The sequence below is a fragment of the Chamaea fasciata genome, unplaced genomic scaffold (genome assembly GCF_029207755.1).
Source record: "Chamaea fasciata isolate MVZ Bird 193981 ecotype frontalis unplaced genomic scaffold, bChaFas1.0.hap1 SCAF_6, whole genome shotgun sequence".
In the NCBI taxonomy this organism is placed as follows: domain Eukaryota; kingdom Metazoa; phylum Chordata; class Aves; order Passeriformes; family Sylviidae; genus Chamaea; species Chamaea fasciata.
Window position 1 is genome coordinate 29,211,088 of NW_027094091.1, and position 19,724 is coordinate 29,230,811.

General features: G+C 39.7%; 1 protein-coding gene across 1 annotated transcript; it reads right to left on the reverse strand.

Annotated features, from left to right (window-relative positions):
• Positions 1–9,434: 9,434 nt before the first annotated feature.
• On the reverse strand, positions 9,435–14,104 carry FGF20 (fibroblast growth factor 20). Its single transcript, XM_066184968.1, is given in 4 exon segments — positions 9,435–10,539; positions 11,256–11,359; positions 13,560–13,986; positions 13,988–14,104. Coding segments are annotated over 4 exon segments (894 nt in total). The 3' UTR covers positions 9,435–10,293.
• Between the last annotated feature and the right edge of the window lie 5,620 nt (positions 14,105–19,724).

Genomic DNA, 19,724 nt, shown 5'->3' on the forward strand with positions numbered 1-19,724 from the left:
TTCTGCTTCACGTTATTGGCAAGATACTCAATTCCAGGAAATCAGAATGCAGGAAATTGACATTATTATTGGCCTTTTGGGAGCCATAAGACTACACATACTGTGATGAGATGATGTAAGCGCACTAAAAATAGAAAGAAAGTACTCAGGTAAAGGAAGAAAATAGTTATCTTAGTAATTACAGTATATGAAAAAGATAATTTTTCCCAATCTTTTCCTGTTATTCCTGATCTACATGGCTAGGAACTCTACTTTTTCTACCATTATATCTTTAATCTAGCTAGCAGAAATTTAACTTTTAAACTGAGGTCTTCAAAAAGATGAAAGCCAGGATGATGATGAGGATGAGGATGATAAGGATGATGACAATTAAAGGAAAAAACATATTGCAGTTCGTGTTTTGTAAGCTTGCAATGATGCATCAAAGGTGGCCCAAGTTCTCAGTGAAACTCTTGCTAATGGCTCTGAAGTGTGTCCTTTCATGCCTTCCTAGTGAAATACCTTCTAGCAAAAATTGTCTTCTCATTGGACACAATCAGAAAATAACTCAGATTTGAAATGCAATATTCTCACATTTGTATTTACTAATATATTCATGCTTCAAAATATAATAATAATATATTGAAACTTTTTTCGATATTAGAAACACTTCAATGTGCTTCAGAGCCATCAAAGGGATTTAGGAAATTTTAAGTGTAAATAGTAGACGTGAAAAAGTACAGAGATTAATCAGTCTGATGGTTTGTTTTATCTATGAGTGAATGTGCCAGACCAGAAGGGCATATCTCATCCAAAGTCTTTTGCTTTTTGTATACTCAGACATTGATGACAAAAGAAGACCATCACTATAAAATTATAGTTTGATCAGCATTCCCTATCAAATAAACTAGTGTTCCCCATATGGTTTGTAGAGTGAAGAAAAACACCAGGTTTGGCAGTAATCACCTTTTTCACAATTTAGCTGGCAAATAAAATACAGTGCTATGAAAACCTGCACCAAAGAGAGGCCTCAGGTGCTGTAGCTCAGAGAATATGGAAAGTGAGCATTCTGCAGAACAGTCTTCAAAGCAAAAAATTCATCTGCCTTTTAAGGCTAGGCAGCCAATGAGATCTGTGTCAAACCAGACAGTTTCTGATCCTGCTTCCCAGCTATATAACCAAGGGCTATACACTAGGAAAGCAGCTCTATCTCCTGCTGCCTTTGCCTCCCCTCCCTGCACGCACAGCTTTGTGCCCTCACCCCTGAGCACAGGGCTTGTACTCAGGCACTCTGCCTGTCCCAGCCTTGCTCCTTCACCTGCCTCAGCTGCACCACTTCGCACAAGAACAGCCTTAGTGCTGCAGGCAAAGGGAGCCCCGCTGGGTGAGGAGTTTGGCATGCCTGGGGAGGTGAGGCAATGCCTTCCTTTCGGAGCAGGAAGATGTAAAAGCAAGGGCCCAGCCGTTAGAAATCCAGAGCTGCCTCTGACAGTGAACACTAAACGATACAAGCAACAGCAGCATAACCTTCATCAGAAGAAGAGTCCAGGTCTCTCCGATGAAACAGGAGATGCTGATCGAACAAGGAATTAAGGCTATAGTTCCTAAAAAAATGTAAAAATGCGTACTTAGGAAGACCTGATTTGCTCTTGGAGGTGAATGTGACTGCAAAGGGAAACAGGAGGTCACATATACAGAATAAAAATTGATGACTGACCAATCAACCTTTCTAGGGATTCAACTGATGGGAGGGCATAGTTTCCATGAATAGTAGGGACATGGGACTGGGAATAGTCCACAATATGATAACCCCCCCATCATTCTTAGGGTTTTAAAACACTGTGTATTTCTGTCTCAGGAAAAGAGAAGCAGAAATGTTAGCCAACTATGATTTGATTAGATGAGTATTCCCATGTATTTCCAACAGACTCAAAAGAGATTAATTGCCTGCAAAACTGTATATCTCTACTTTCTAATAGCGTGGGAAAAAAAAAATCTTATACCTCATAAGTCAGTAGCAAAATACATTTATTTTAACATCATTAAACAGTTATAAATTTTGTATAGAAAAGCAGAACATCAGCCATTTTCTTTCACCTTTTTCCAGCCATGTGAAGAAAAACCTGAACACACACAAAAAAAATGAAGTTCAAATGAGCCTAAAGACCAAAAATACATTTCTTTTGGTTATTTTTACCTTACTATCAGATTTCTTCTGCTGATTTGAATAAGTTACCTAGGAGAAACAATGTATAAAAGTCTGTCTTCAGATCTCTGATAGGAAATCCCCACTACAGCAATAAATATTGTATCTATGGCAGGCAATTGGCAAGCTACCTTAATCATGATAGTCCCTGGCTGACAATCACAGGAAAGTGAGACCAGAAAGTATATCTTAAATGTTTCAGCACTTGGATTTTCCGAACTACTCCTTTCAAGTTCTTTATGAACAACTTGTATATAGATCAAAACATGCTAATTTCATCATCACTGGCCAGCTTCATAAAAGAATCATTCAAAAACGTATGGGCACACTCACCAACTTTTTAAGCAACCAAATCTTTCATAGAGCTCTTGAAGTTTCTTCATGAGATAAAAGCGTTTTGCTGTTTTGAAACAATAGTACCTTTTTTTTTAATATGAAAACATATGAGAGTGCTGTGCGTCATTCATCATCTGTCAACTTTTCATTTGAAACACTGTCAAAGGACTGCCTAAATATGCAAAGGTAGCAAGGGCTACTACACTGCACAACCAAGAAAGGTCAAAGGTTTGATCCTGAATGCATTGATAGCTCAAGGCAGCAATAAAAAATATCAAAAATACATACACAATACCTGGATATGAGATACACTTTATTTTTGCTCACTTGAAACAGCCTCTGAAAAAGCATTGATAAGCTGCAAGAGATCTGTTCTCAGAGATGCTCAGGGATAGGAAATGCATCCTAAAGAGCGACCTAAAGAAGGTGAGAGGAAATAGAACAGACTAAGGCAAATACTGCTAATAACCTAGAATAAAATAACTTGAACTTTTCGAGGTGTAGATGCCATGAAGAAAAACTGCATTAACATCTACATGTTCCTCATTGTAGTTGTTTGCCCAGCACCATCACAGAATGGAGAACACTTTGCATAGTTAAGATTAGCAGACACATTCCTAGATGAAAGAATTCACCTCCTCATTACAGTCAACTTGAGAAGTTAACTGAGGTTATAAGCCACAAAACCACAACCACTATGCAAATGTGAGTATCTTCAGCACAATTTTTCATAATAAATCAAATATAATGTGGTGTTTGCAATGGTACTTGAACACAGCAATGAGAAATGTCTATCAGATGAGAACTTCATAGCATATGAGACAACTTCATACTGCACCTTACAGTGTTCAGCATTCACAAGCAAAACACTCACCTCAGGAGACTTTACGATTTTGGCAAAGATACCCATGGCACCATGACCTAAAAGAAAAATTGTGGGTGACTAGGTACTATGCCACACAGAGTGCAGTGTTTGCAGTTTCTACTTTATACATAAAGATAATAGCATAGATTTAGGAGCATTTTCTGACTGTTTGGTGACTGTTAAGTACTAGATTCTAGATCAGTAAGGAAAGTTTAGACAAAGCAAACTTCTCACAGCAAAAATCTATTGTTTGTTTGTACAAAGAGGTATAAGATTCTAGCAAGAGTTGGGATTCCTTTGGATTAACTGTAAAGAGATCAATAAGAAAAAACCCAGATATCCAGACCACTACACTAAATCACAGTGGGTAAGAACTACGGTTGTGAAAGTTTAACTGGAGAGCCAGAAAGACAGCATAGCTTTGTGCAACCATCACAATGATTTTTCTGAACAGGAAAAGCTACCATCTGACATTTTAAAACTCAAAATCTGCTCCAAATAAAAGATGGAATACAGTAGGTTACAAAGTTACCAAAGGGATAGATCATTTTAAAAGGCCCATTCTGGAACAGGTTAAAATTCTTGGCAAATTATACAGTTATATATCTTATAAGACTTTTCTGCACTTTTTAGTTTAATGATTAATTAGATATCTTGTCACCTGATAGATGGGAAATTAAAATGTAAAGACTTAAATAGGTAGGCCCAAGTTTGAATAGCTAAGGGAAAAGGCAGAACAAAGAGCAGAATGCAGCTATGAGTTTTCATCCTGTCCTTGGTTTATGTTAGTGTTCATAAAGAGCAGATGGCGAAAGTAGCAGTAGAGCTAAAGAGATGAAGACATAGTCTTTGTCCAGCTGAGAAGAGGTTTTTGTTGGAATTCAAAACTTGATAACCCACCTTATCAGTAGATTCTCTAGTAAGGAAGACTTACTAATTGTGAAAATCATCTCAGAGTTTGCAAAAAAGTCTTGAGAATATTCTCCTTCTATCATTTCACCTCTGTCATATTTATACCAAGCTTCCACTCATATCTCTACAAGAAATGGAAATTGTATTTTCTGGCTTCAGCAAACTAGAAAACACAAAATCAGTAGAACATTGATGACTTGTAGCTAATATTACTTAATGTGCTTATCCAGAAGCTTCAACAAAATATGTGTCAACTGCTAAAAACTCTTTGGTGTAAGCATCGTTGCCTATCACCACCTTCTGATATCTCAGCCACCTAGAGATGAAATCACCCTAAGGCAAACCTACTTGTCTTGAGACCCATGTTCATGTCTATCGCACTTTATAGTCACTGGAATTAGAGGTGGATGGATGATCTTACAGGAATAATAAAGAAACAAACAGGTCCCCCACACCATCAGCTACTATGACTGTCATTGTCAGGAGCAACAGAAACACTTGAAACTAATTTGAAAAGCATGGTTCATAAATACATGCTTGAGTAGATATAGATATTTGAAAGTTTACATTTGGGAGTCAAATGCGATTTAACTAATGTGATTTAAATGGGTTCTATTAGTAAATCAGGTATCACTCCCCACTTGAAGATATCCACGAAAGTAATACGTGATTTGTGATATTTTAAATTAAATATAACATGGTTCAATTTTGCTGTAATTAGGCAAAATATATAAACCAGGACATTACCACAAGAAGAGTTTTACTAAGTTCACTGTCAAAAGACTGTCTTTATAACACTTTTATTCCTTCCCCAATAAACTGCCTTTACGAGAAACTTGCTATAAGAGAACAACAGCAACAGCATTTTTGGGTATGTTCAAAACACAGAGAGCTACTGTCACCACTGTTTTAACTCAGTATTTTCTCTTTTTCCTGCATTTCCAGAATGATTCTAGTGACTGATCATGTTGCAGATTAAACAGCTATTTTGGCAAGTTGCCAACCAATTTCTGTTTGAAACTTAATCTCTCTTCAACCAGCAATAGAAGTAACTGTTTGACCTCTTCCCTGTTTCGATTTTTTTTCTTCCTATTTGTGCACAACTTATTGATAAAGATGTCACAGTTAAGTATGCCCCACCTGAGGAGCTTTAACAACTTTCTGGTTTTCTGTCCATGAATATCTGTTAAGAAATCATAAAGGATTGTGAAAACTTATGCAAAGCCTTGTATCAAAAACTGAGTTAAGACTAATGCCATAAACCAGACTTCCCAGATTACCATTTAATGGCATATAACAAACTCAGAATGTTCTCTTTCCCTCTCCAGCAATATATTTATTGCCATGTACTGAGGCAAGCACTGACACTAGGTATAGTAACAGCAACAATTCCAGCACAGCTGCTGAACACACTACTGAAAAGGAAATTAAGAGAAATATCTGATAAAGTGTACATTTATGCAGACATCCAGGAAGTGAAGAATTCCACCATCATATTTTTCAACATTGTGAAATATTTATTTCTCTTTTCTTTCTCATAAAAGGAGATAGCCCAGAGGAGAATGATAGAGTAGAATCCCTAGAATGTATATCTGTCTTACTCTCCTTCCAGTGAAGTACTCTCTCCCAAGGTGGTAGTGTCTCAACTCGTGCAGCTGTTACATTCATATAACATCTGAGTCTTCAAATGGATCTACTATTAAAAAAAACTACCAAGTAATTGCACAGATTGGAACAGTGGTGAATCAACAGTTTTTCTCACAGCGAAGTGAAAAGAGAAAATGCAGTAAAGAACTCCAAAAGATCTCCTTACCAATAGCATCTCCATGCAGTAGGGAGCAATAGGAGCAAAACCTAAGCATCCTACCACCATGTTCTCAGTACGTGACACAGGCTTGGTCCAGTACACTAAGGCAATAGTAAAGGTGCATCTATGGTGTATAAAATTGCCTTACCTCTGTTTAGTACTTTGCTGTATGGTAAAAGTAGTATGCTAATTTGCAATGGTATAACTAGAGCTGTAGCACAGTGGTACTATTAAGATTACATGAACAGCGAAAAACAACTAAATTACACCTATTGCTCTTATACCTGCTGGTAAAGGCCTGTGTTCAGGTAAACTTCACAAGGTTACTGAAGCCAGACCAGATGCCTATGAAAAAAAGAGTAAACAAAGCAAGAAATTAAGGTAGCTGGAAATGAAAGCTATGATGTAAGTGTACTTGTTAAATGACTCTCACGTGTCAGAAAGTAAATTCTGCCCAGCCCTGAAGTGCTACCAGAGTGCATGGCCATACCGGGGATTTCAATTTTCAGACAGAAGCAGTGAAGCTGGCTGTCACACCTGAGTATGAAAGATAACATCAATAAGTTTATGATAGACAACTTGAAGATATGGACAGGGTCAAACCGCTCCATGCAAACACAAATGGCTCAGACCAATGAAAGGTCTGTGTACCTTATAGACTAGCTGTCCACTTTTACTGACCATATCAGCTTGTCTATTTTAAAATACATGCATTCCAGAGGAATTTGAGTTCTCCTATATCTGGTAACTATTACGGCTGTAAAACTTCCACAGAAGACTGATAAGAATTCTACTTTCTGCATTCTGATCAAGTGCACAAAGATTAAAAGAAGTAACAATTTCATTTCAAATATGCTTAGAAGTCAAGGATCCTCCAGGATTTCAGAAAATCTTTTGTGTGGCCAGTATTTTATTTCTGACACAACTTGTAAAACAGAGCAGCAAAAAACCAAAATATATGAAGAAATACAGAATTGGCTTGGAGCACTCCATTTCAAGCCAGTCCTGAGATCAAAGGGCCAAATTTTACAGCTTGTAGGAGAATCCATGGGAAGCAGAAAGAGGAATGGCAACTGCTGCACAAACTGAATTAACTGTCTTGAATGGTTCTTCTTCCCTGGGAAAAAAAAAAATTAATGAGGAAAGGCAGAAATAGGGCAGTCAGTCATAGAGGAATTTATTACAAGATGTGGCATTTTCTCTGCCTTCAGAGATTTCCTCCTGAACCTTGAACATTGTCACCTCCTTCAGATTACTCCCTTCATAGTATTAGAGCAGCCCACATCTTTCAGATTCATACAGCTATTAAAATATAATGAGAGTTAAACTAGATCATTTATTCCACTGGTTAAACAAAACAAACTTCTCCCTCAATGCTATTGGGCTTTTTGAAGAGGGAGTGAAAATCTCACACAAAAAAACCTCAACCTCTGACAAATAAAGCTATTAGTTTAATAACATATAAAAATTGCCCTTTTGAGGTGTTACTTTCGTATCCACCATTCTCAAACTAGAAAAACATCAACTGCATCTGAAGATCATGATGTACAAGATGTAACAGAGAGCAAATAAATGCTGCAAGCAAAATGAAATAAGGAACCTCGATATATTTCTTCCATGGTAATACACCAGAACTGAAAGGAGGCTGTAACAGCTTTTAAGTGCCCTAGAGGTTTTGTACAGTCATTCATCACCACTGTACCTGCTTCATTATATTTTCTTCAAGGTTTATTTGCATATATCAAAAATGGAAATGGGGCAAGCACATATCACTCTTCTTCCTCTGCACTTAGATGCTGGGTTTGTGTTTGGATCCAGAAGTTTCAGATGATTATTTACCATTTAGAGGTATCCTCAGTTACTGTTATGGGCTGTACCACATCTGTGAAAAAAAAGATGCACAATGATAATAACAAGGTTGATTACAGCCCTTGATATCTTCATGGTCAACTTTTGAAGATGAAAAGTAAACTGGTAATCCAAAGAGAGAGAATTCTTCCTGCTATGGTTTAAACCTTGAGTGTGTTTGCCAGAAATGCATGGGAATTAAATCCTAAGCAGCAGATACTTCTTTTTTACACATTTTTAGATGGAATAAACTACTTTTTAAGATGAAGAGGAAGAATTTTTCTATTTAAAGATTATACTTTTGTCTTCAGCTAGTGATCTATTACTAATGGGACTCAATGTCACCCACAAAAATCATTCTTTTATGGTAAACTGGAGTGCATTACAATGTTATTTTACTAAGATGTCTTTAGTGCACTGTAGATCTTCCACTTCCCATTTTTCAGAAAATTTAAATGAAACCTTTTAGTAAGTTATATTGCTAGTCACAAAGTGCTGAAACATGGTTTTGTGTATCTGCATTTCATTTCTATTTGGCAGAAAGTAAAATGATTTTGTCAACAATCCGTCAGTAACCTATGCTCATCCACTTCTCACTATAGATTGAAGAAACTCTGGCACAGCAAAGGTCCTAGCAAATGTGCTATATACTGGAAAATGCTTTTCATTGATACCTTGATTTTATATAAATTATGCATGCGCAGTACTTGAACTACATACAACTGCATAAAACTGAATGCAAATGAGTTATCTTGAGCAGGAGCCCACTGGGAGCACTGGCATCTGAAATGTGAGCCCACCTCTGGTGCCCTCTCCTGAACTGCCTTCCCGGGCCAGCCTTGTCCATGCAGATGACAATCATGTGATGGCAAGCTTCAGCACGTTTAGGTCTAAATCATAAATCTGTCATTAACCCTTTGTATTCTCGCAGAACAGACTGCCCCATCAGTTAATATTCAGATGAGTTTGCACTTTGTAACTGACAGTTCTGAATTAAATCAGTATGATCTGCCTGTTTTATAGCTGTAACTAGCACAGAGACACAGCTCATCTTTGTTCTGACAGCTTTCACTGAACATCTTACACTGAAAATATTGCCTAGATGAGGAATTAAGGTAAGAAAGTTGTCTTCTTAGGCTTCTCTGTACTCAGTGGAGAAACAACTCTCACTCAGAAGTTTTCATACAGCAATGTTTGAAACTTTGCACTCTGAACTTTTTCCCCTTAATTATATTGATAGGAATACAATTAAAACATGAGAATGTTACATGAAAATTTTACAGACAATAGCTATTTGTGTGTTAGTAAAGATAGCAGGAATCCTTTGGCCAAAAACCATAATGCATGTTGTGATTTGAATCAAGATTTCAAGAGTTAGTATTAATCTTTCTTTCAAGATAACTGCAATACACAATTGTTGCAGGTTTGAAATGTTGCACATAGTGTGCTAAGACTATGTTTAAGAATAACAGTAAACCAAAGAAAGTGAAGTAACTTTTAATTCTTTTTTTTAAATGTGCATTTGAATTTAATACAATCTGTAAGGCACTCTCATAAGTAAAAAAAAAAAAAAATTAAACATTCTTTTCCAAATAAGGACAGCTACAAGGCAATGGTATGCACATAAAATATAAACTTATCTGTAACTGATAAACAATGAAACACAAATGTTCAGGTTTTGGATACTTTGCAAGGCAATGTCATTTCTGTATCATGACACTACTCAGAGTAAATATTGGCACTGTATATGATTTCTCATTGGGGTTAGGAACTTGTATTCTCTTCATATCCCAGTAAAAAATAAACTCTTTAATAAATAAATATATAAAATAAATATATGCTATCTGGAGATGTATAAATAGGTCCATCCTTTAGAAAAGTTCCAGTTTTGACTATGTATTGACATCTAACGTCCATCACTAAAGTGGAGCCTGTAAAACTTCACACACAGTTCTTGGGATTTATTACTATTTTACAGTCCATTTCTTTCCATTTCTTCCAGCCATTGTCTCATCCATATGATGTAGATGGTTCCTTGCTAATCTACAGGCCACGGGTAATCCAGACAGAATTGCCGAGAGTTCGTTATGGTTTAGGAAGTCCCACTTCCCCCTGGTGACTGGCTCCCAAACCATTCAGCAAGTCTTGAGGAAGCTGGTCCATGTCCAGCTTCAAGGCTTTGTCTCCTAAACCCAGTGGTTAGAAACAGAGGCTTGCCTTTCACCAAGTAGGTTCTTCACATCCAGCATCCTAGACCTCTGTAGGTTCCTCATGCTGGCATTGCCATGAAAGCGTGGCCAACAGCTCCAGTTTGCTTTTTTGCCAAAGATGCCTCTTTCCTCAGCTGTATCCTAACACATCTTTGTACAGTTCTGGAACTCTTTCAGGATCCACAGGCCGGGGCAAGAAATGTGTGAATTTCTGGTGTCTTTTGGACCTTGCCCCATCTCTGGGAGTACCATCTTTATTAAGTGCTACAAAGTACCTCCGCCCTGAATCCCCATGTTTGTATACATTGGATGAGTAAGTGTTGTACCAGTTTTCCTCAAATTGTTCCCTGAAGATGCACTCAGAAGTTAGTTTCTCCTACAGAAAGAAAAAGAAGAATAAGTTAAGCTGTCACTACATATTTGAAGACATGAAAAAAAATGATAAAAATAAACAAAATGCTTTAGGCTTTGTGTAGCCTTACTGTTCATTTAAATGCCAACAAACCAAACCCAAGAGGAGTATGTCGACCTGAAAATGAGTTTGGAAACTTGGATCTGTACACCCACAATTTTGGATTTAAAAAATTAATTAGTGAATATTTACTGTAAGAAAACATTACTTATTTATGATTTATTTAAAATTCATCTGACTTACAGGAATTATATTATGTAGAGTTTTGTCTTGGGGTATCTACAGTTCTAGAAATGAGATTTGGTGGAGGGACTCAGATGCAACCAAACAGAGCAGGAAGGAATTTACATATTTCTTTGTGGTGTGCATCACTTCTCATGTATTAAACGGGAATGACCACAATCAAAGGAAGTGGAGAAACAGAATATTTTATCTGAAGAGGCTTTAAAACTTGCAAAAAGAGTAGGACTGGTATTACCCTTATAGCTTTGTAAAAATCAATTCAATTTTGTTGAAGTACCCAAGGCTACACTGTGTACTTCAAAAATACATTACACATCTCAACAGGAAAAGATGTTAGTTTTTTGAAAGCTGAGACAAACTTCTTGAGGGGGTTGCATTATGGTAGGAAGCAAACCAAAACCTAAAGATGTATGAGCTGATATGAAAGTGGTACTTACAGAGCCATAGAGTTCTCCCTTCTCATTCATTCCAAGGTAAAGGCCACTGTCCACGCCTCTAATACTGACCAGTCCCACTGCCACACTGATGAATTCAAGAATACCTAAAAAAAAAACCTGCTTTAATTCATCTTGTAACCATAAAACACATAGAATCCAAAAACTCAGTTGAAAACAAGTAGAAAATGCACATGTTATAGTAAATGTGGCCTAGTTTCTCTGAAATTTCAAATACTATGTGAAAATGTACACAACATTCATGGGAAAGCAGTCTGAGAAGCCTCATCTAAGAATATGAATCCTACACCACTTAAGAAAGTTTTTTAAAATGTCGAATATGAAAGGATTTTATTTCATCACTGAGACTAAAGCCATTACTACCATGCTGTGGGAGTCTTTAATGATTGTACACTATTTGCTAAACTGCTCACTCAAATATTGGAAGGTTGGTTTGAATTACCTGAAAATATACTTTACTACTTCTACAGAGTTATCTTAAAAAAACACATCCATTATTAGGTCATTTGAATGGAAATCAAAGTACAGATGGGAATTTTATATAACAGAATCTACCCACAGAAAAAGAAAAGTATTTGCCAGACATCTTATCTAGCATATGGGCCCACACCTCTTGACACAACTTGCTGTCTTTAGTGCAGGCTTTTAAAGTACATAAAATATGCTGCTTTTTTTGCTACTGTTTGGATTATAACATTATTTATATTACATTTGCCCAAAAATGTAATATATATTAATAAAGTATTTGAGACATGAGGTTCTATTTGAAGCCTGAATTTGGCAAAGGTAAGCCAACACGCTTAACCAATTGATATGCACAGATTACAGCACATCCAAAACATGAAAGAAAGGGAATGTGTGAACTGGCTTTTTGGAAGTTGTTAACAATGTAAACAAAGCCTCAAAATGACGTGCCAGAATCAAAACTAAGATATTGCTGTTCAGCAGCAAAACCACAAAAAAACCCCTGAATCTAAGGTAAGTAGTTTTAAATAGTGCAGTTGATTATGACTTTATGTCTGTTTACTATTTAAGATTTCAGGACAATTTTCACTCTCAGACAGGTGGACTATCTGGACTATACAATAATTTAAAACGTTTTCAGTTTTAATTGAGCTTTGGCAGGTTTCTTAGTTGTATTAACAAACAGCAAAAAAATACCCAAGTCTTTTACAAACAGTACGCATTAAACACTGTATCACATGTAAATCATCCTAGTTTTCCAGTTCATAAAGCACAGAATCCCATAAAAGATTTGGAGGCATTTTGTCTTTCTGATATCATTTTCAAAGCCACCCTTTTCCAAAAGCATAATAAGCAGGTGATACAACCCACAAAAAAACCACATCAGTCAAACCTGCCAAGAGTAGTGGTGGAATAAAGGTAGTACAATTCTAAAAAGCCCAGTAAATGTTAGATCTATGGCTAACTTGATTTTCCTTTTAAAGCAAAGATTTATTTCATGTTTACACACTGTAGGAAATCTTCCTTCTGAGAACTGTCTGTTTGACTACTGCTCTTCTACTTCTTAAAACATCCATGTGTAATAAAAGCAATTAAGAGCCATTCCAACAGATTGCTTTGACTATGGGGAGGATGATAGGAAGCTCTTTAATCACCTTTTTACGACTGCTGAATCAATACACACCAAAACTCACATGTAGTTGACAACAGCAGGTTTGTTCGGACGTCCAGTTTCTACCACTACAATTTAGGATTTACTCTCATATCACAGGAAATGTTTATATTTTGGGGTTGTCTTCACCTCCTTTGGGTTTATTGACAGAGAAAGCTGGCTGAGGAGCATTTTAAGCAATTGATCAAAGAGTAATTTTTGGCTCCTCTGCTTCAGCTTTATGTTCCGTGAAGCAAAACAGTCTAAAGCAGCCTAAGGATCAGCATGCCCAAGTCTGTAACCACCACTGCTTTACAGAGACCCAAGAAGTTCCGATACCAATAGTGAAAACAAAAAGGATCAGTCGGACTCTCAATCATGCCCACTAAACCTACCGGTGTATTCATGTGCTTATAGACCCCAGCATAGTCTGAGCAGTGCCTATCTCCTGACTCACCTGGGATGCCCAGCCCTCCCTCACTACCCTGCCCTAGTGCAGACCGCCAGAGCCGGAGGGTGAAGCCTTTCTGTTCTGAGAATTCATCCACCTGCCTCAGCATCACATCTCCCTCCCAAGAGCACGACTGCTCCCGCCCAGATACACACAGAGGCGCTTACACACACACCCACACCCAGACACGCACACGCGGGGCCGTGCCGCAGGCGCCTACCGAAGAGGCTGTGGTCCTGGCGGGTGCCGCGCACGCTGCCGTCGGGCAGGATCTGCAGGTGGAAGCCGGTGCGGCAGTAGAGCTGCCGCCGCCGCAGGATGCCCTGCAAGTGCGCCAGGTCCGCCGCCGCTGCCGCCGCCGCCGCAGCCGGGGCGCGGCGGTCCCCCCGCTCCGCCGGGGCGCGGCGGTCCCCGAGCAGCGCCGGGCGCTCCCCGGCGGGCGGCAGCAAGAAGTGGGCACCCACCGGCTGCCCCAGGCCGTCCAGGCCGCCCAGGAAGCCGCCCACCTCGGCCAGCGGAGCCATGCGGGCGCGGGGAGAGCGGGCTAGGGCGCGGCGGCGGCGGAGAGCTGCTGCCGGCCTCTCCCGGCGGGCATGTGGGGGTGCGCGGCGGAGCCCCAAGCATGGGGAGCCGGCAGGGCCGAACGGAACCGAGCCGAGCCGAGCCGAGCCGAGCCGTGCTGATCCGAGCCGGTGTGAGCCGAGCGACGGGGTGCTGCTCATCAGCTCCGCGCGTGTGTATATATATACGGCGGTCCCCTGACATATGCTAATGAAGCCGCTGCGGTGAGGCCGCGTTTGAAATTGTAAACCGGCTCCCCCTCTGCTCGCACCTTCCTCTGATCTGCGGTGACGGCGGGGAGGGGGCTCCGGGCGCGCCCCCCGCGCGCAGGCGGTCGCTGCCGGGCGCGCACACGCGCGGCGGGGGCGGGGGCGCGGGCGCGGCCCCTGCGCGGAGGGAGCGGAGCGGGCAGCGGGGGACGGGCGGGAGCTGCCGGAGCATTACGTGGACAGGTGCAAGGAGAGGCAGAAGGGAAGAAGGAGAAAGGGCGTTACCTGAGGGTTAGACCTGCCCAGACATACATGAAAGAAAAAACCCGAAGATCTGACAGTTTTACTCCCTGTTTCTAAAACGCTAATAAAATGTACATGCATTACGCTTCCCTTTTATCGCTTCAACTACAAGGAGGGGAATTTCTAAAGAAATTGGCATAGTCAGGGAGGTGTTTTCCCCTCTGCAAATTCTCCCTCACGTTTAATTTATCATTAATGTGACACTAAACTGATCTATAGTATTTGGGTATTGACAGAAGCTCTTAAAAACTTAAATGGGCAGCCCCGTCGTTTGGATAAATATTTTCAAAACTTGCAGAGAGGAAGAAAGAAAGATTGAGAGGCAGCTCATCTAATCCATCTTCTTTGGGGTTTTTCATTGGGCCCGTAGCCAAGGTCTGTGAGCATCATAAATACACAATATCATCTACTGAAAGATCCCTGTTGTAGTTCTACAATGTTTTGAATCAGTTTGGGACTTTGTTGTCCTGTTCCAGATGAGTATATGCACTTTTTTCATCCCTGGAGTAGAATGGTTCACACAGGAAATATGTTTTGGTGGAAAACATATTCACCAAAGGTAAAACAACGCTACACTAAATCTAAGAGATTGACTTTTGCCATCTTTCCTGCTTTTTCTGAAAAGTCTAATGAATTTTAGGGCTTAAATGACATGACCTATCTCAGCATCTGAGATATGCAGTTCTTTGCCAATGTTAAAACATGGTATTAAAGTATAAAATGTAAGATCTTTCATAGTTAGTTCTTTCAAAAGTTCAAGAGAATCACTCAGTGGTTTAAGGTTTCATTTAAACAAAAAAGTTGCAGAGAATCGTGAGAGATTAGTTCTCCTGTCTTGCTCCATGGTCTTTTCAGTCACAGTCTAAATCTGAGAGATCAAATGGATTTGACTGCTTACCTTTATTTGCTATGGAGAGTATAGGGCTAATTAATTGGCAGGTGCTTTAAAGCAGGTAATGTGACACCTTTTCATCATTGCAGTCCTAAGTACTGCCCCTGTGTGCACCTGAATTATAAAAAGGCTGCTTTAAAGCAAGTGATTTACTGTGGAGGGATTTAAAACTGAAAAAATTAATGCTAAATACAATGATCAGATAAATCACCTCAGAGGAGAGCACAGGCAGACCTGTTCTGAAGGCAGTTACAGATAGATGTTATATTATTTTACCTTTCAGATAACAGGAGCCTGTCATGTGGTGGGACCCAAAAATCCACCATAATCGAGATTTCAAAGCACATCTGTGTAAACATTATCACATCAGTGTAAAACATCAACCAATGAGCTTTCTCTTTGAAGCAAATCTACTTAATTGTAGTGCTAAATCAAAGAAATAGATCAAAGTTGAATCATCTATATGGCACCTATTTCTCAAATAGCCTGTTCACTGATTACTCAAATACACCAAAAACGTTTGAAACAAACATCAAGTATTTTTATTGATATGACTGGCAGGTCAAGATCAAACTGTTCATCACAGCTGTTAAGTTGCAGGATGTGCACCAGGATGGTACAGTTAAATGGAGGAGGTATATTGTTCTAAGCCTAAAGATGCTCCCATACAGATACTGTTTGTGGGTCCAAGCAGTACCCTCAAGTCCTACAAACAGTAGAGGGTTCTACGGTTCAGATAACATCACTGTCTGCAGCAGAGAAGGTTTGGAGTTATTTTGAAGGATAAAAAGTCTTCAGCCATCACACACACTGAAAGACCCTTATGGCTAAATCTTTCCTGTTATATAATGGAAATGTTTAAAGTAGAGCGGAATACATAACACCAATCTTTTCTGAGTGGAGTCTTTAATGTCTGGGAACTAAACCGGTTATGCTGTTTTATAAAGTACCAGAAAAGAAAAAAAAAAGATAAGATTTTTTTTTTGTGTGTTTGCACTAGTCATGTGACAGGAAAAGATAACACTAAAGATTTTTTTTTTTTTTGCACCTTCTGAAACTATACCATGGGAAGTTAAATAATTTTGAAGAGGTTTTTTTACAAGAGTACATAATTCAACTTAAAGTATACAGTACAATCTAATCGACTCTACGTATACTTCCTAGAGACGGCACTTTCAGTGTCATTGAACAAATATATATGTGGTCAAGTTTTTATTTCCATAGCAAGTAGTTAGGACTTCTATAGACAATATAATTACTGTATATTTCCTAAGAATAGCATATGGTCATAAGCAAAACCTAGTGGCTACCAAGGGAGTGGAGAATGTAATGGACTGAAATCTTTTATAGATAGTCTGTACATATATGGAGAGACAGATCGATCTACCTATTTATAAAACTTCTGCCAGCTGTAAAACTTTAGGTCCTGCAATTTATTGCACCTTTGTTAATTTTAGAACTCCCTCGCAACAGTTTTGTGCCAGCCGTAAATTTTTAATGATATAATAAAATTTTGCAAAGGGAGGGTTTATGAATACATGAGAAAGCAAACATTTGGTGGAACAAAAACCACAGAGTAGCACACAAAGGAATATGTCCAGCTGGACATACCTATGTATCATGGCCAGTTCCAGATTCTCCCTAGATTTGGACACAAAAATATAGTTCTCTGCTTTCAGGAAGATGGGCAGAACATGCACAGGTTACAAGTGCCTTTCTAAGCACTGCAAGTCTACGCAAAAAAGGTGTATCCTTGTGCAGACTGCACTAGGAAGAAAAGAACAGAACCTTTCCAAGGCTCCATGTACGAATTAGGCCATCATCTGATGATGTAAAGCCTTTAAAATGCAATACATGCAGACTTTAAAACATTGAAAGCTTTCCCTTCTGAACAGATACAGTAGCAGGTATGGATGCATGTATACATAAATATATGGATGCATGTATATATAAATATACATACATGAATATTTATATTTAACCATTTAAGAAAACTCAGATGAGGAAAAAGGAATGACGATTTTCTTTTTCCTAAGGGAAGGAAGTTCTACATTTCTTACACCTGCATGCTTTATTTCTTCAATTGAAGACAGAAATTCATGGGGCTTTTTAAGATTCATGATTTTACTGTCCATGTTTTTGTGGACACACATGAATAAATCCCTGTATATGCAGAACGGAACAGAGAAGCTATTGCAATGAGCACACATTTACATGGCTACATCCAGTGAGAATAGACTGCTTCCATATATCAATATTCAAATGCCTCATTTGGCAGCTTTTTTATTAGTCCTGTAAGTGAATCATTGGATTAAAACAACCTTAATTTATTTAAATGGCATGCTTTCTGAATCTAAGCATACAAGATGTTCAGACAGCTTATGCTTTTAGACTTGCTGCACAAATAAATTTTGCTCTTGTTCCTAAGCAAACACCTCACCAGGGAAGTTCTGCCTAAAATTACCTGGGTGTAAGTAGTTGCAGATGTGAATTGGATTTTTGAAGTAAAAGAAATTTTAGCCTAAAGATGTTATTGAAAAGTCAGTAAAATGGGGCTAATTAATTTCAGGGAAACAGTGTGAACAGGGAGATAACTCATGGTTCATGACTACAGTTCAGGTGACTGATGAGCTCTTAACAGGTTTACTTTGGGACACCACACTGACCAAAAGTGGTTTCTCTTCCAGTCAAACCAAAAAGGTAGACAATTTGAAAAATGATTGTGTTGGTGAATGATGTCTCCTAATGAGGCAGCTAGAACTGATAAGATTCAAGAGCCACATTCTACAAAATTTTCCAGACTGGATGTTTAGTCATGTACTTGCAAGAAAAGTCCTTGTGTTTCAGTCATGCTAAGCATCAGAAACTATAATTGCCTTGACTCCTAAATGCTGGTCTTTATATTGGCCTTTAGTAATTTAGGACAGAGATGTAACTCAGACTTGCAGACAAGGATTTTGCCTGGGAGTCATACATACAAAGTATTTAGAAAATAATGCAGTACATTATTTAAAAAACAAACAAACAAACAAACAAACCCCCCCCCCAAAAAAAAAACCCCAAAACACCGCCAAACAAACCAACCATAATAGTTTAGTTGAGAATAATGAAGTCAAGGGAATTACTTGATGAATGAATTGGTTTACAGTATTCTAAAATTTTGAAAGAAATGCAGTAAATCTATCATTCAGCCCAGATACCTGCAATTCCAGCCATAGCTCTGCAGTAACTCAACCCTGGCCATGCTTGCAGTTCACAGAATCACAGAATCACAGAATCACAGAATCACAGAATGTGTGTAGGTTGGAAGAGACCTTCAAGATCATCGAGTCCAACCCAGCCCTGACACCTCAAACAGGTCATGGTATCAAGTGCCACATCCAGTTTCCTTTTAAACACATGCATCATCTAACTGACTGTTGCTTGACAAATGTGGCCACACCTACTCCTTGACACATATCATAACCACTGAATCTAACTGAAAATCCATGAGAGTGTCTTAAAAGACATCCTGTTATCATTTGTGTATTTTCCTAAATCTTGTTCCTAGTAATATAAAAAGTCATTAAAAGTCATTAGAGATTGGGGGCGGAGGCGGGGAGGGGTGGGTGGAAGGGTAAGTGGCTGAAACTTGGATGTACTTATGTAAAGAAGAAAAAGACTGAGACTGTATCATTGCCCAAAAAAAAAAAAAAAAAAAAAAAAGGCCATGAGGTGTGCTGTGTCTTGAAATGTTTGTGTGCAGTTTATAAAGTTTCAAGGTAACGTAGGTGGCGATGCAGGCTGTACCATGGAAGAATGCCCTAACATGAAATGCCCGACAAGATTTATTGCCCATCAGCATCAAGCAGGGACAAAAGACCATGCTCATCTTTCACAACTGGTCTTTACCTAGTTCTTGGTTATGCTACGGAAGCTACCTGTCGCCAAGAATATTTATCAGAGGAGAGGCTGTTGACACGGCAGGGACACACCGCGGCGTTGTGGGGCACGCTCCGCTGGGCGCAGGGCCATGGAGTGAGGCGGTGAGGCAGCTCTGGGGCGCGATACGGAGCACACGCGGGACCCGCTGTGTGCGCAGCACTGCAGCGAGGCGCACGCACAGCTCTGCCCGCTCACGGCAGTTCCCACGCACCTGCCTGCCCAGGCGCTTTGGCTCAAACGGCGCGGATCCAGGCCCGTGCCGGTTCCTCGGGCTTGGTCTGGCCACCTCATATCTCCGCTAACTCGGCCGCGCCCCGCCGCTGGCACGGCACGTCCCCCTGCCCGCCGCCGCCCGTCCCGGGAGCCGGGAGCAGCGCCCGCGAGCGGCCCGGGGCGGGGCGGGGACTGCAGGGCCCGCTCGGTTCTCCACCCCCTTCCCCGCTTCTCGCGAGGCTTGTGCCGGCGCTGGGGGCTCCGTGCGCCGGGGCGGAGCGGG